At 40.8% G+C, this 15,727-nt stretch overlaps 1 protein-coding gene across 8 annotated transcripts in view; it reads left to right on the top strand.

Moving 5' to 3' along the window:
• The window catches only part of mcf2l2 (MCF.2 cell line derived transforming sequence-like 2), a 134,424-nt gene that overhangs the window by 93,861 nt on the left and 24,836 nt on the right, over window positions 1-15,727 (top strand). For 5 of the 8 annotated variants that reach the window (XM_051377753.1, XM_051377756.1, XM_051377751.1 and 2 more), the window contains exons 26-28: window positions 5,359-5,395; window positions 5,585-5,682; window positions 14,174-14,260. In XM_051377753.1, coding sequence (XP_051233713.1) covers window positions 5,359-5,395; window positions 5,585-5,682; window positions 14,174-14,260 — 222 coding nt within the window. The remainder of the gene's footprint in view (window positions 1-5,358; window positions 5,396-5,584; window positions 5,683-14,173; window positions 14,261-15,727) is intronic. The other 3 variants (XM_051377754.1, XM_051377757.1, XM_051377758.1) reach the window with 1 other exon arrangement.

The raw sequence follows: 15,727 nt of genomic DNA, 5'->3' as shown, positions 1-15,727 counted from the left end.
CACAAGATGCTTAAAAAGCTGCTAAATGAAAGTTCATCCATGATCTATTTCCAGGGTCAAGGCTGAACTTTCACACTTGACTTGAGAGGAGAAAAAAAAAATAAAAAAAAAAATTTTTTTTCCCCCTCCTATTTTTTTTTTTTTTTTTTTTTTTTTTTTTTTTTTTTTTTTTAAAAAAAAAAAAAAAAAAAATATTTAAAAAAAAAAAAAACTTTAATGCACATAATGAACAAATGTGAACCAATGTGGTTCTGAGGGATGAGGGGTGGGGTAGGTTCGAGGATGAAGGAGTTCGAGGGATGAGGCATGAAGATAGGTTTGAGGGAAAAACATGGTTTGAGTTTTCCCAGGACTGAGGGATGGATGAGGTCGGAGGATGGATGTGTTGAAGGTAGGAGGAATGAAGGTGGTTGGCGGATCGATGAATGGATGGAGGGGTTGGGGATGTAAGAGGAACTGAGTGGTGGTTTTGACTATCTTTGCCTAGGCCCCAGTGGTTCCTGAATTTGGATAAGAGGGGGCAAAAGAAGGGTTTGGGTGGGGGGATGTAATGATCAAGGAGGGGGGGAAGGGAAAAGGTATTTTTTAAAATTTTTTGGGGGAAAAAAAAAATATAAGGGCGGGGTTTTTTTCCCCCCCTTTTAAAAAATTCTGTTAGACTAGTGGAAAGAAAACAGCCAAAATACAAATAGGTAGGTGTTCATTTTGTCTATTTGCATCTGTGCATTTCAAAAAAGTTAGCACTAGATAATGCCTCTGCTGCATATCTAAACTCAATTTCAGAAAACTTGTCTTAATGTAAGTAATCAACTGGGGAGGTTTCATAGTGATATCTATAGTATAGATAGTGATCATTTTACCCTGTTAACCTGTAGTGTCTCCCTGCGAGTTTTATTTTCATACTATTGGTCATTGTGTCTACTAGTAATGATAATATTGTTCTCACCAAAGTCATTGCTGATATCTCGGAATGTGGGGACATCACTAAAAAGAAGCGCGTTGGAGCAAGAAACACAACTAGTCAACCGCCAACTGCTTAACCACATTATAGGAAAACTTTATTGTCCACAAAGTGGAAATTTATCTTCGTTTTCACCATAGGTGCACCCTGTCATAAAAGTACATGCGATTTATAAAAATACATCTCACAAAAAATTTACAAAACCCCTCTCATCCCCCCTACGCTGAGCTGAGGCAGCTCAGGAGCACTTTCAGCCGCAGAGTGATCCAGACTGAGCCTCAAAGCGGTTTGGTGGCTTATTAGTGCCATCAGCCATCTGACGTCACAGCACCCAGTACCTCCAACCCCCGCTGTGCACAAAACTGCAGCAAAGTCAGGAGCACCACTATGTATGTTGTCTGTCTGGTCCTACTGACCTTGACGGCTTTTGCCCAATTCATCTAAAACACTGGCACATCACACGTGTGTACGCACAACAATGGCAAGTAGACCAAAGTGACTACTTGCCGGTCTGTAACAGATGTTTGGATCTTGTGTTTCTTGCCACATCGAAGCAGTTACCTTGGTGACTATAGTGTTATTGTTACCAGTAAGAATGGTGGACAAAAGTCTAAAAGTAAAACTCATCTACCCGCTTGGTTAGATTTGTATGTAATTTGGGGAACTGGACTAGAATTGTAGACCAAACAGGGTCTGCTGAGCCAATATTCCTGCATCATTATATTATACACAATAATAGATACCAGTCGTTGAAAATAATCAGAAATTTTCCTTTTAGATTGATAAACTTGAGTGTCGCAATATTTTGTTTTGTGATATTGTATTGATTCTCAAAACCTCTGTGTCGATTTTTGTGTTTAAACCCCCAAACCGCAATGTTAGAAATCTAAACTGATAAACAGAAATGTTGACCCCATTGTTTTGGTTGTTCTTTATATGACAGTTTTCCTAGATCCCAGATTATTGCCAATACACAGCCCTGGTTGTTTTATCATGTAATTATATAAACTTTTGACAACTTTGTTTGAGTTGACATTGAAACTACATGCGATACTCTACAGGGGCTCTACTTAGTAACCTTGAGTTGAACGTTTAAAGGCTTTAATGCAGATCGCGAATGTTTCCTCCCACACTGAGCACACTCTTGGTTAAGAGGATTGGCATTAAATACAAAATGGATGCATCTATAATAAAGATAAATATTATTCTACAGTACCAGGCTCCCTCTTACACTCCATAGTCACTGCTCCAGACTGTCAGCTCCATTCAGAGAGCTTGAGGCTGCATGGCATAGCCTGATCTGAAACGCATCACAAAATATTCAGCAGTTTTGTGTTGATGCATGCATCACCAACTCATGAAGCACCTTCTTTTTAATGCTATAAGAAAATGAGACAAGATGAGATCTTAATGGTTTATTGATCTCCTGGAGGAAATGGGGGCTTGCAGCAGAATAATTGTTATTATACAGCATGAAAATGTAAAAAGAAAATAACATAAAAATAAATATAACTTATATGAGGTACTTACTTAATAATTACTTATTCAGCCAACTATTTCACTGTGCTAAGTAGTCTGCATAAGGGAGATGTAGGGATTGCATACACGTATGGATTTACTCAAATTTTTAAAAAAACAAATAAAACATAAAATATAAAATATGTACAATATGTGAAAAGAAATGTAAAGAAGGAAGTATAAACTGGAAGTATTCACTCGGAAATGAGCAAAAGTTCACAGTCTGCAGTGTAACAATATTTAAAATGTGCAAAATGGTGTCCAAAAGATGTACTCCAAGAAAGATTTGCGGAACTAACAGTTTAAATATTTGGGGTTCCCAACCTTTTTGGATTGTGACCCCTTTTCCTTCACAGATGAATGTAAGAGAATACTTTTTAGAGGCCCGAGGAAATTGTTGTTGAAAAATTGCCATAGTCTTTGTGATGTCACCCATACATGAAGAAGAAGAATCCCCTATTGGGGAAATTCTTCTTTTCACTCTTTTTATTTATTATTCTTACACACACACACACACACAGGCTGAAATACACACTTCATGCACTTGTGGACATGCAACAGGGAGAGAGATGGTGGAGTGATGGGCTGCCACGTTAGCGGCACCCCATGAGCAGTTTCTTGGGATAGGGTTAGGGTAGGTGAGATTTGAGCCGGCGACCCTCTGGTTCCCAAGCCAAGTACCTACAAACTGAGCTACTGCCGCCCCCTTTTTTTAACATTTCTAAAGAGTTAAATCTACAGTAGGTAATTTTATACATATTATTTTTTGTCATATTCACTGAAACTTTCACTATATCCTGACAGTAGTACATGAGACAGATAATCTGTGAAATAATCAGGTGTAAATAATAATTTTGTATAAAACTTAATATAATAATAACTAATGAAATCTAAACAGGTGTACCGTTGTCATGAACGGGGAAATTAGCTATAGAGACCAAACTGTTTCTTTAAACCAGGCTGTAAACATGTTTATTTCTGATGTAAAGTTGGGCTTTTAAATATGGGGATTGACTCACTGCTTGAGCCAGCCTCAAGTGGCCCTTTGAGGAACTGCAGTTTTGCATGTTTTTCATATTCACATTAACAAGCTGACACTGCCAGGCTGTGTGTGTAACTGTTACTCCTCATTCCTCCTTCTCCTCCTCTTCCTCCTCCTGCTAAGCTTCTCCTCTTACACCTCAGTGTGACCAACCTTTATGAATAAAACATCACAAGACCCATGATGAAAAAATATACCCCTTTTGCTGAGTACAATATTTGGAGCATGTGTAATGGCTCCGTGCTGAGTCGGCATTTCTGCGACAGGTTCATCGGTTGCTTGGAACAGGGGGTGACAAGCCAGATCATTCACAGAGCTTGGTATTTCACTTATGTGAGCTATGCGTTCGGCCAAGGCTGCGCCTCACTGTCTGCACTTATTTTACTAGATTCTTCTGCAGAGATTTCCTGTCACGCAGCAGAATCCTGTGGCGGGCCGGATTTGTTAACGTTGCATTTATGAGAAGCCTCTTGTTTAGATATGGGGTGATATCTAAAGTTGTATGCCCGGTGACTTCAGTGTCGGGATGTCTCCTTCTTTCTTTATAGTGCCACAAAGTGATTTCTCTCGGGCCAATAAAACAGCTTACGGAGTTGACACAGCAGTTTGAGAATAGCTCAGAAATGTTAGAATGGAAGGTAGAGGGAAGGGTCAGAGAGGCTTTTTGGTGTCAGAAACAGCCTGAAAGCCATAACTTTCCATTTCACAGCTGATCAGAAAAACAGTAGTGTTAGATCTTTTTGTATCCGGTCCTGTGCTGTATGTTCTTCTCTATGATTCAATTTCTTGTCCTGTGGGGACTCACCTTGAACCAACAAATACTTTACTTTAGTTTTAATTCATTTGAGGGGCATGATCAATTATTGTAAATTTTTTTGCATCATTGCACGCCTTCCCAACATCAAGACTGGTTCATGTCATACATGACAGACTTAACTTGGCGAAAACACTGTAAAAGACGTAACAAAGTAACAAGATGACAGACCAGAGAGGGAGACTCAACCCTATTTCGGAATCAGAATCCGTTGTATTGCCAAGTAGGTTGCACAGTTTTTGCAGGGATGTGCAAAATATTGTCCAGGGAATGTGCAAGTTCACAGTATGATGCATAGATTATATTTGCAATGTGCAAGATATAATCCAAGAGATGCACATAACTGTAACGAAGGTTTTGGTCCAGATGGACTGCAGCCTTCCGCCAGAGGGAAGTGACTCAAAGAGGTTATGGGAGGAGTGGGAGGTGTCAGCCATTTTGAGAGAGTAATTTTGACTTTCATACTTTGAGTACATATCAGAGCCTGTACTTTTTCACTTTTATTTGAGTAAAGAATTGGTATTTCTGCTTTTACCTGAGTATTTTCTTACACAAGTATCTGTACTTTTACTTGAGTAAAGTCTTACATTTATCAGGTTGAAACCCTGTTAATAAGTTGGATGTACAGTTTGGGGCATCAGTCAAAATGTTATAAATATATATTACACACTGTGAGCAGGGTTAAAATACTTGGGAGAAGGATATTGGCCAAGGAATCTTTGATGGCTGGTGGCTTCTTAAATCAGCTATTGTAACGTTTTAACCCTCCAGCACATCGTAGTGCACAAGGTGACAACGGGGACACCAGCATCCGCAGTTCTACTCTCTGCTTTGGTTCTTTTAACCAATTCCCAATCTTTTCCTAACCTTAACCAAGTAGTTTAAACTTCCTGAGACCTTAATCATTGAGGTGGCAGATCAGATCATGCTCACATAAATCATTTCTGTAGCAGTCATATGGATCATTGTAGAAAGTACTGAAGAAACAATATTTGTTTGAAGATATCCCTCTTGTGTTTACAGAAGCCAGCCAGCTCAACATCTTCGGGGCCCCCATGAGGTGAGCCGCCAACTCCATCTACAAAGTGACTTGATGAAAAAGCTAAAATAAAAACGGATCTTAAACTTTGCACTTGTCAGAACATCCTGTATTACAACGTCAGATGGGGAACTTGAAGATAATGGGGACATTCTGCATTAGCCATCTCATTGGCTCACACCGGTTTTACCTGTCCCTCTGATCCAATAGGAATGTGCGTAAGATGGCGCTGAGACAGTCTGATTCGTCAAGTCCAGAGTCAGGATTCAGGAGGACCAACCCCAGCCCTAATATGAGGCAGAAGAGAGGTGAGAGTTACCTTAGAACAGATCCAACTGGAATGAACTCTGTTCATTCTTTTCTTTTGTTCTGATTCTGAGGATCAAACAGGTGCCATTCCCTTCTGGAGTGAGTGTAAAGAGAGAACAAAGTGTGAACCATTTAGGTTGCAGATTGCAACCACTGTTAAGTTTACTGTGGCAGCATAGTGCAAAACGCAATAGGCCAGGTGAGACAGCACACACGCGCGCACACACACACACACACACACACACACACACACACACACACACACACACACACACACACACACACACAATCTCATCCAAGACTGGATGCTGTACTTCTGTGTGCACAGACACAGACAGACACAGACACACACACACACACACACACACACACACACAATCTCCAAAAAACTACTTATCAACCCTTGTGCACACAGACCAAAAGCATGCAACGATGGAGGACACACACACACACACACACACACACACACACACACACACACACACACACACACACACACACACACACACAGCACAAACACTGTTGTCAACCACAGTGGGGATAAGATAACAGGTACGATTTCACGCTTGTGAGAAAGCCCTCGGTGTTACTTTCCAGTGAGTGAGAATATCAACAGTCTATCAGCAACGGTTGTGTTGACCAGAGCTTGTGTGTGTGTGTGTGTGTGTGTGTGTGTGTGGGTGCAGTGAATCCAAGACTTAAGTCAGGGCGACAGGAGGTCTCCTCCACAGTCATCTTCAGGGAACCACCTTGTCTCCTTCCTTCCTTTTTCCCTTAATTCCATCAGTCTTCCCTCCATCCCTGTTTATTTATCTATCACTTCTTTCTCTACAGCCTTGCTACCCAACTCCCTCCTTTTATACATCCTTGTCTTTTTAGATTGCTTCTATCAAATCAACACAAATCATTCTTTTAACTATATAGCAAAACTCATGTATTTTCTACTAAAGCAGTGAAACATGTTATTACAGAGACTAGAAATTCTTACTCTAAATTTAAACCACAATAAAGACATTGGAGGCGGACGAGCACTGCTGAAGCGGACGTCTGTTTAATCCACAAACCAGCCATCCTTTCAGCTGTACAGCTATCCCGGGGTGCTGAAGACTCAGCAGCGGGTGCCAGGCACACAGTTTTCACCGGGGTGACTGATGTCAGAAACACCATCACAACCACCCATCTGCTCAGTGGACAGAATAGTTCTGAGCTGACTGTGAGACGTAAACAGGAAGAAAACAGGGGTTGTTTTTACTTGATGAAGCTTCAGATGCCAAACCAGAATGCACAACCATATAGACAACATTGCCGTAAGGCTAAGTCATGAGCTTGAGCTTTTATACCTTGGATAGCCAAAAGACGTTAATCAGATTCAAAAATCAGAAGTGTTTTAAACTGCATTGCTGTGTCCTCACTCAGTGGTTACAGTCCGAACACAGTGTCTGTGCCTTGTAGGAAGCATGAACACCACCAGAGCAGGGGCGTGTCCAGACTTCTTTCCCTGAGGTGACACAAGTGGGGCACAGTGACTTATGCAGAGGTGCATGAAGTATGTGTCTGAGCTTTCCACTCATTCCCAATTCATCAGCAGTATTGAGCCCCCTTCCAGTGCTAGCATGACATGGTTGGTACAACTAATGCATTAGTTAATCTACTTACACCAGTATCTTCATTCTAGCTTTATTACAGAGCCCGTTACTGGACATGCCCCTGCACTAAAGCACCCTATGTCTGAGGTTTAACTTAAAACTGTTGCACACCTGGTTAGATAGAGCTTTAAGGTCACAGAGTCCATCTCTACAGCCCTGTTTAACTATGAAGTTGATGAGACTCAGGCTACTTAAAATCTGACATGGAACAAATTAGTCCCATGCGTTGTTGTAAACAGGCTAACAAGGATCTGGAATACCACAAACTAAGTTTATCACCTGAGTTGGTTGAACCTGGTGAATAAAAGTTATAATAGTTTCAATCGTTCAGTGACACTTTCACAAGTGTCAAACCAGTTTTAATTGTGTAATTACATTATAAAGGTGACACATCTGTCTCAGTTTATTTCAGACTAGGTTTATCTGAGAGACTTTTGAGGTTAATCCATAGTAAGCAGTCAGTATATTGATGAATACAGCAGCATAATTGCAGTGCCTGCTGGTGTGTAGTAAGTTTGTGAGTCAAGACACTTGTTCAGTCACCTGAAGGGTCATAAGTCAAATGAAAAAAATGACATAGAGTAAAGTTATCCTTTATTGATCCTGTTAGGGAAATTCATTCTCTGCATCCAAAGTGTTTAGAGCAGTGGGCAGCCACTTTGCAGTGCCTGGGGACTCCCGTTCCAGTGCAGAGGTCAAGGGCACTGACAAATGCTAATTCTCAGACTCCAATTACATTAAAGGTCCAGTGTGTAACATTGAGGAGGATCTATTGGCAGAAATGGAATATAATATTCATAGGTATGTTTTCATTGGAGTATAATCACCTGAAAATAAGAATCATTGCATATTTGTTACCTTAGAATGAGCTGTTTTTATCTACAGACGCAGCAGGTCGCCTTCCCTGGACTCCAAGGGACAAACCAAACACCGGCTGTAGATAGGGACGTTCATGTTTTTTGCACGTTTTGTGGCCACCGTATGTTCTCCTTCACACATGAAAGGGCAGGGTGAAATGACAAAGTTGCCATCTGCAATTTGTAACAGTTTCCACAATACTCGACGTCTATCACTAACACATCAACCTTATCAAGACCGGGTGTACGGCTGGTATTTTAGTAGCCACACATGATCCAAATGTTACTGTTTAGTTGAGAGGCAAATCAATTCACAGCAGGTGTACTGCTCAACTAATACGAGACAGGTTAGCCGCTGTCTGATGACGTTTCTATTGCATCTAGGCAATACAGTATCTTAAAGGCACATTTCACAACTTTGACTGTTACAAATTACCACTAAATGCCACTAAATGCTACACACTGGACCTTTAAGCCGTCTTAACTTAAAACGACATTTTTTTGTGAAAACGACTTACCATCCACTCTGGGGTTTCCAGGTGATTTTAGTAGAGACCTCATAATTTACAAATGTGCTGTGAAGGTACTTTCAGAGTCAGTGTGGATTAATACATTTGTCAAAATAGATGCAGATTTCATATTTTGTTCAAAAGAAGCTCTAAGTAGCTGAAAGTACCCTTGTACATACTTAACGTCTCTGCTTTCTTAATGCATTTCTTCTCCACTCTACCCCTGCTCTCACTCAGAATTGGCTTTGCACACTACACACACACACACACACACACACACACACACACACACACACACACACACACACACACACACACACACACACACACACACACACACATTCTTCCAGTCCCCACTGCTCGTATGAAGGTAAAGGTTAGGGACAGTTGACAGTGGCTGTTGTTTTTGGTCTCACCTCTCAAATGGGTGTCTGGCCACTATTATAAAACCAACTGTCCAAACCCATACCTGTCTCCTCACATCCGTTCACACCTCCTCCTCTTTTCTCTCTCTTCCTCCTCTGTCACTTTCTCTTTTACTCTCCTTTAACTCTGTCACCCTGTCCTGCCACTTTCTTTCTCTCCGTCCCCTCTCTCTCTGCTCTTTGTCTCTTCTCCACCCACTGCTTTTTAACATTCCACTTCTCCTGTAAACTAATTTCTCCTTTTTTCTCGCGCTTCCCCTCCCTGCTGCCTCATCACTCCCCTCCCTCCGTCTCACCGCTCATCCCAGGCTGTTTGTTTCTCTACACGTTGAATTATTGGTCCAAAATAATAGCGCTGTTTGAATTTTAGATTTTAGTATTAGGCTGTAATATTTCTCACCCCACACACACACACACACACACACACACACACACACACACACACACACACACACACACACTTTTTACTGACATCTCAGCACTGATCAGCTGCTTCCCACTGATGACTAACACAAGCGCATCCTCATTTGTCGGGTTATTCAGGAGGTGTTGGCTCCAGACATGTGACACTGTGTGTTTGTATTTGTTGGAGAGCAGGATTTTAGATTCATCAGTCATTTACACCTGATGTCTAACTGTGATCTCCATCTGGTCTTTATTTATTTACATTTCGGCTAATTAACACGATTAAAGGTATGCCGAATGATCTATTAGCGGTTCCTGTGAGAACTATCGCTGCATTACTTTGATACTAAAGTAAACTCAAAGAAAATGTGATGCTTCTCAGGCAAGTTTTGGAGTTTAATGAGCATCTTTTTTCTGTGATTACTCAGCTGGTTTATGGATGATGAATATGACAGTTTGAGATAATGACATCCATCCACGGAAACTGTAAATCACACCTAAATATAAAAATATCATGTCTGTTTGTTCAGATATGAAGTGTTTCAATCTGGCACTAAAGGTTTTTAAATACATCATCAATAATCAGTTGCCCCCTATATGCTACAGTAACTAACTTTTTAGAACGGCATGCGTCTTTCTTTGCCTCTCTTCACATTTTATTAGCAACTGCATATATAGTCTTAGGCCTTCGTTCAGACTGCCAGCCCAGATCTGTTTTTGGCATATCAATATTGAATCCAGATTGATTTTATATAGTCTGGACAGCAAAAAAAAAAAAAAAACCCACATGAAATGCGAGCCAAGCCACATTTAAAGGTGGTTTGAAATGCGATTCCAATCAGATTTCTACAGATGCGTCTCAGTTTGGATGCTCTAGATGCTCATATCAGATTTCAGAGTGTCTTTTGAGTCACTCAGACCGCTACACACACCAACAACCTCAAATCCAGAGTGAAAGTGCATCAGAGCGTGGGTTTCCACAACAACCCGGAGTAGAGTTCTGCCTACATTTCATTCATTTCTTACCCGTACCAGTGAATTTATATAAATATTTGTTTTACCAGCTGCTTAATATTTTTGTGGGACTCTTTGAAAAAAAAAGGATGGAAATGAATTCAAACTTTTCTTTATCATTGTTGTAGGCTTTCTAAGTGATTCTATTTATTTATATATTTAAGTGTAGTTACTCCAATTTTTGCCATTTTTTTTTCCTCTAAGATAGAGCAAGACTGATCTTAGAAAATGTGTAAAGATAAAAAGAATTTAAAATTTTATTTTTGTTAAAATAAATTTTTTAAAAAATTTTTTTCAGTTGTAGGGAAATGGAAAGGCCATGGTCTCAGCTCTGTTCTCACTGTCATGTAGGCTTTCATTATGGTGAGGAGGGAGATTAGTTGTGGGTTGGGTATACAGTATGGTTAGCTTTAATGGCTCGTGTTCACTTACTCTACACTCCAGAAAATTAAACTTACACACACACACACACACACACACACACACACACACACACACACACACACACACACACACACACACATATTTGTCTACGAGAGAGAGCATCAACCCCTCTTGAACCTGGCCGACGAGCTCTGAACGTTCTCCCACAGCAGCATGTGTCACTGTTACCGTCAGCCCAGACAGACAAACACACAGATGGACAGACGGAGCAGGAATAGATGAGTCACTCTGATGTACAGATCAGAATACTGGAAGAGAGGCTCAGAGAGTATTTTACAGAGACTTCATGTTGAATAACTTTTTCATGGATGAGCAGAAGGTTTAAATGGGTGAGTGATTTCACTTAGTGTCTCTCTTCTGTGCTGCTGACTTTTTCTGCTGACATGCTGCTACTTCTGCCTCTCTTCAGATATATTCTTACGTGTGTGCGCGCTTTTTCGCTCTCTCTCGTCTCACAATTGGGAAGTATCGAGTGGCTCCACTCGAGCCATTCAGGGTTGATTGCCTTGCTCAAGGGCAATTCAGCTGCAGTTGTTAAGTAAGGGTGAAATGGTTCTCATTACTTCCTCCCAGACTGTTTCCGGATCAAGGATTTTTGCCACAATCTCCATTTTTACCATTTATCCTACTAAGTTGCATCTCCCCTGCAGGAGCTGGCATCAGTATTGACAATGGAACTATAGTGTGTGTAAATGTACCCCATCCTCTGATTGTTTTGTAAATTAATGTGAGATTAATCTGAGCCCTTCAATAGCCTTTCATGGTCACCTTAAGCATGATGTAACTATGGAACTATGACTACTGAGTTACAGTCATTTCCGTTACACCTGAGAAAAATCCGTCTGCGGAGGAAGAGATGCCATTGCTAGTAAATGGACCTTCAGTCAAAATACATTTTTTCCAACCGTTTTTTCTTTGGACTTTGGAAACAACTAGATCTAAGTTGCATTTAGTTTTGACATCTTCTCCATCCCTCTTATTTAGGACCGTGGACACTTTCAGGACATTTTTAACTTAATACTATATATTATTATTATATATTATAGTATATTTCAGTAGGGATGGGCAAAATAAACAACCTAAACACATTTCCTCAATCACATCACTGTTAAAACAATTGTTTTATTTAAAATCAATCATACTGTATGGCTGTTCTTTAGGGACAGATTCCCAAAATAGGTACAGCAGAGTTGGTAAACTAGCTAAACACACCACATGCTATTGTTTAGTATAAAAGTCAATACATAGACAGGAGACAGTGCTCCAACAGAGGAAACTTTAAGGGCTCTATCTTGCACTCAGCGCAATTGACTTTGTACACTGGCGCTTGTATAATTCCTATTTTTCACTCGACGCACATTGGAATTTTCCCTCCACAGACGCACGTCCTTAAATTAGGGAATGAACTTGCGCTCCGGGGGGCGGTTCAGCGAAAAGAGGAGGCGTGTTCCGGCGCAAACGTTCCCTGGTGCTATTTTGCTGTTTCAGAAAGCAATTCTGCCACAGACCAGGAAAAACCTGGTCTAAAGTCAGTGGCGCCCTTGCGCACTGCTCGGCCCGGGCACACTGCTCCCGAGGCCAGGGTCTTCTTCCTGCGGAGCTGCGTTACATTGTTTTGATTTATTGTATGGCTGTGTTACATTTATTTCATGTCAATAATGACACTTCTCGGTCTTTTACGGCCCTGACGAGAACGTCGGTCTCCTCGGCTGTGAACCGCTCCTGGCGTGCGCCTGGCAAATCCGCCGTTATAATAGCAATCTACCATGGAACAAGCGCGCCTGCTTTTAAAGGGAATGTGAGATGACGCTCTGATTGGTTTATTGCACGTTACGCCCAAACCACACCTATGACTAATGTAGCTACTTCAGACCAACCCATTTTAGATTTACGCCGGGCGCAAGAGTCATTTATCCCGCTGGCATAATAGCAACAGCGCCTAGATCCGCCCACAAAGCTACTTGCGTTTTGCGTTTGATACTTGCGTTTCAGATCGGCAAGATAGGGCCCTTAGTGCTGGCAAAAAGAGCTCAGTTACACCACCCTTAAACATAAAGCACCCTTGATGGTGATGGTGGCGGTTTTCCTACGTAAAGCCCTGTTTGGCTACAAAGTGGATGAGACTACTTAAAATCTGACAGATTGGTGGTGTGCATTGTTGCTAAAAAAAGATCTGGAACACCATAACCTCACAACATACTGTTGTTACTGTTCTTAAGCACACCTATTCAGGGATCCAGTTCTCAGCATTATTCGAACCCATCATTATTAATTAACTCATTTATTCATTACACTTCTGTTATATACTGTAATATACATATTTAAAAGTCTCATTTTCTATTTTCTATATATTGTTATATAATGTAGTATAATGTACATATTTTTACACACTCTTATATTTTTCTATTTTCTAAATATATTGTTGTTATATATTAGAAGATTAACTTTATTCATTCCAAATGGGGAAATTCTTATTTTTTTAACTCAATGTTTAAACACATTGGCCCAAAATACACTCTCTCACACTCACTCCCACCACACACACACACACACACACACACACACACACACACACACACACACACACACACAGCTTATAGACATACAATGTGGGGAGATGGTGGTGTGATGGGCTGCAAAACTAATTTCCCCAGGGGGATGAATATAGTATTTCTGATTCTGATTCTGAACATCATCAGCCAATAAAGCATGCAGAGTGCAAGCGCACAATTGCAAACACAGATTTAGACGTGTCCACTGGAACAAGCAGTTTCCAGTTTTAAAAAGGTGCCACTACACACAGTCAGAAAATGAAGGCTTTTAACTGATGAACATCACTACCCCATTCCCATGGCTGCAAACATTTCATGATTTATACTGATAAGATGGAAGTTTTTTTCTTTATTTTTGTATATTTAGAATATGTTTTATTATATATTAGAGTTACCCTAACCCCTCTAAGAGTTTCTCTTTTCTCTTTTATATTTATATCAATATTGACTGATAAGAAAAATGATGGTGATAAAACTGTTGTCCTATCCCTTAGCGCGATATTTTATTCAGCCAAAGCTCTTCATTTATCACTGATGCATTGAACAGTTTGGTATATTTTTCAAAATGAGAAAAAAGGCCTACACTTCTTCTTCTTTCCTTGCTACTAACTCCTGCTCCTTCTTGCCTTCCCACTCAGCTGATGCTTCAGCCAGCCAATCGGCTGCTAACGCTCGGAAACGCTTTACCCTGCAGGGACTTTCCAACAGGAGGTCTCTTCCAGCAGGTAACCGCAATGCATCCAGTGCTCGCTTCTTCATCAAGAGCATCATCACTGGTGTCTTTGTGATCATCATCGTCTGTCCTTTGTTCATCTGTTACTGCTGTCATCATCATCTTCATCATAATGATAATCATGATCATCCTGAGCGGCAACTTGCTTATACCTTGCCTCTGTCCTTCCTCCGTCTCCACACTGTTGTCATCTCCTTTTCCTTCCTCAAGTGTTCTATACATCTCTGTGTTAGTGTGCATCTCGTTGTCATCGGGTGGATCTCTCCGCACATTCCAGCGCCCGCGGAGTCTCAACATAATAAAGGCCACATCTTCCTCTATTCCCCTTTTCATCTGTTCACATCAGAATCGTCTGCATCTGCCCGCGCTACGAGGAAACTGATTTAGGAGAGAGAGGGACAGGGTACTGTTGAAAAGACAGGATTTGAAGACAGGGAAATTGCAGGAGATAGACAGATGGATGGAAAGAGAGAGGATCTGCCCAGCAGTGGTGACACCGCAGCAAGGCTGAATTCCACTGCGCTAAATGTCACGCTCTAATATTCGAGGCCTCTTGACATTTGGAAGCGCATTAACATTTTTGGAGGAGGACAGCCTTGATTCCAGGTTCTGCTTTCCATGTCGCAGTAGTTTGGCCAGTCCCCAAGCCACACACACTCCTAATGAGACTGATAAGTGAGGTGGGAGAGATCAGGTAATGGAGTCAGTTGACTAGTCAAGCAAAGATGACCAGAAAACCCACAGTATTCCAACAACCTCATGAGGGAAGGAAGTAAAAATGAAATGTGGTAGAAGTTTGTTTTAAGGACCTGCAAATTCTCAAATAGTTGCCTTCATTTACCTTGAAGATACAGTAGGTCATTTTTATACAAACTATTTTTTGTCATATGAAAACTATACAATAATATAAAATATTATACTCACTATATCCTGACAGTAGAACATGAGACAGATAATCTGTAAAAAATCAGGTTCCTCTGGCTCCTCCTAGTGCTGCTAATGGTATTTGGAAGAATCCACCAGGCCTGAATGAAACCACCAATCGGGGCTGGTATGTGGATCATTTTCCAATTGTTTACCAGCTCAGAGCCCATCCAGCACCTTTTGGATGAACTAGAATGCTGACTGAACCAGACCTGATCAGCCAACATCAGTTTTGGACTTTACTGGTGCTGTTGAGGCTGAATGGGAGCAAATCCCTGCAGCCAGGTTCCATAATTATGGGAAATGTGGTATTTAAGGCTTATTCATGATGATTATATTTGCCCATATAACTCTATCATCAATAAAATAAGTTTCCTGTATTTCTTAAACAATTAATTCATGATGCTGTCATATATTGGTGTAGTTACGACTGTCACTTGTAGACACATGTAGAACTTTACATTGCTTAAACTGAATCCTTATCCTAAACCCAAACTTTAAGGATGAACTCAACCATTGTAAAGACGACTGGCTT

This window comes from Dicentrarchus labrax, unplaced genomic scaffold (genome assembly GCF_905237075.1).
Source record: "Dicentrarchus labrax unplaced genomic scaffold, dlabrax2021, whole genome shotgun sequence".
NCBI classification, from domain to species: Eukaryota; Metazoa; Chordata; class Actinopteri; family Moronidae; genus Dicentrarchus; species Dicentrarchus labrax.
The sequence above is the reverse complement of the archived record's forward strand: the minus strand, read 5'-3'. Positions and strand labels throughout refer to the sequence as shown.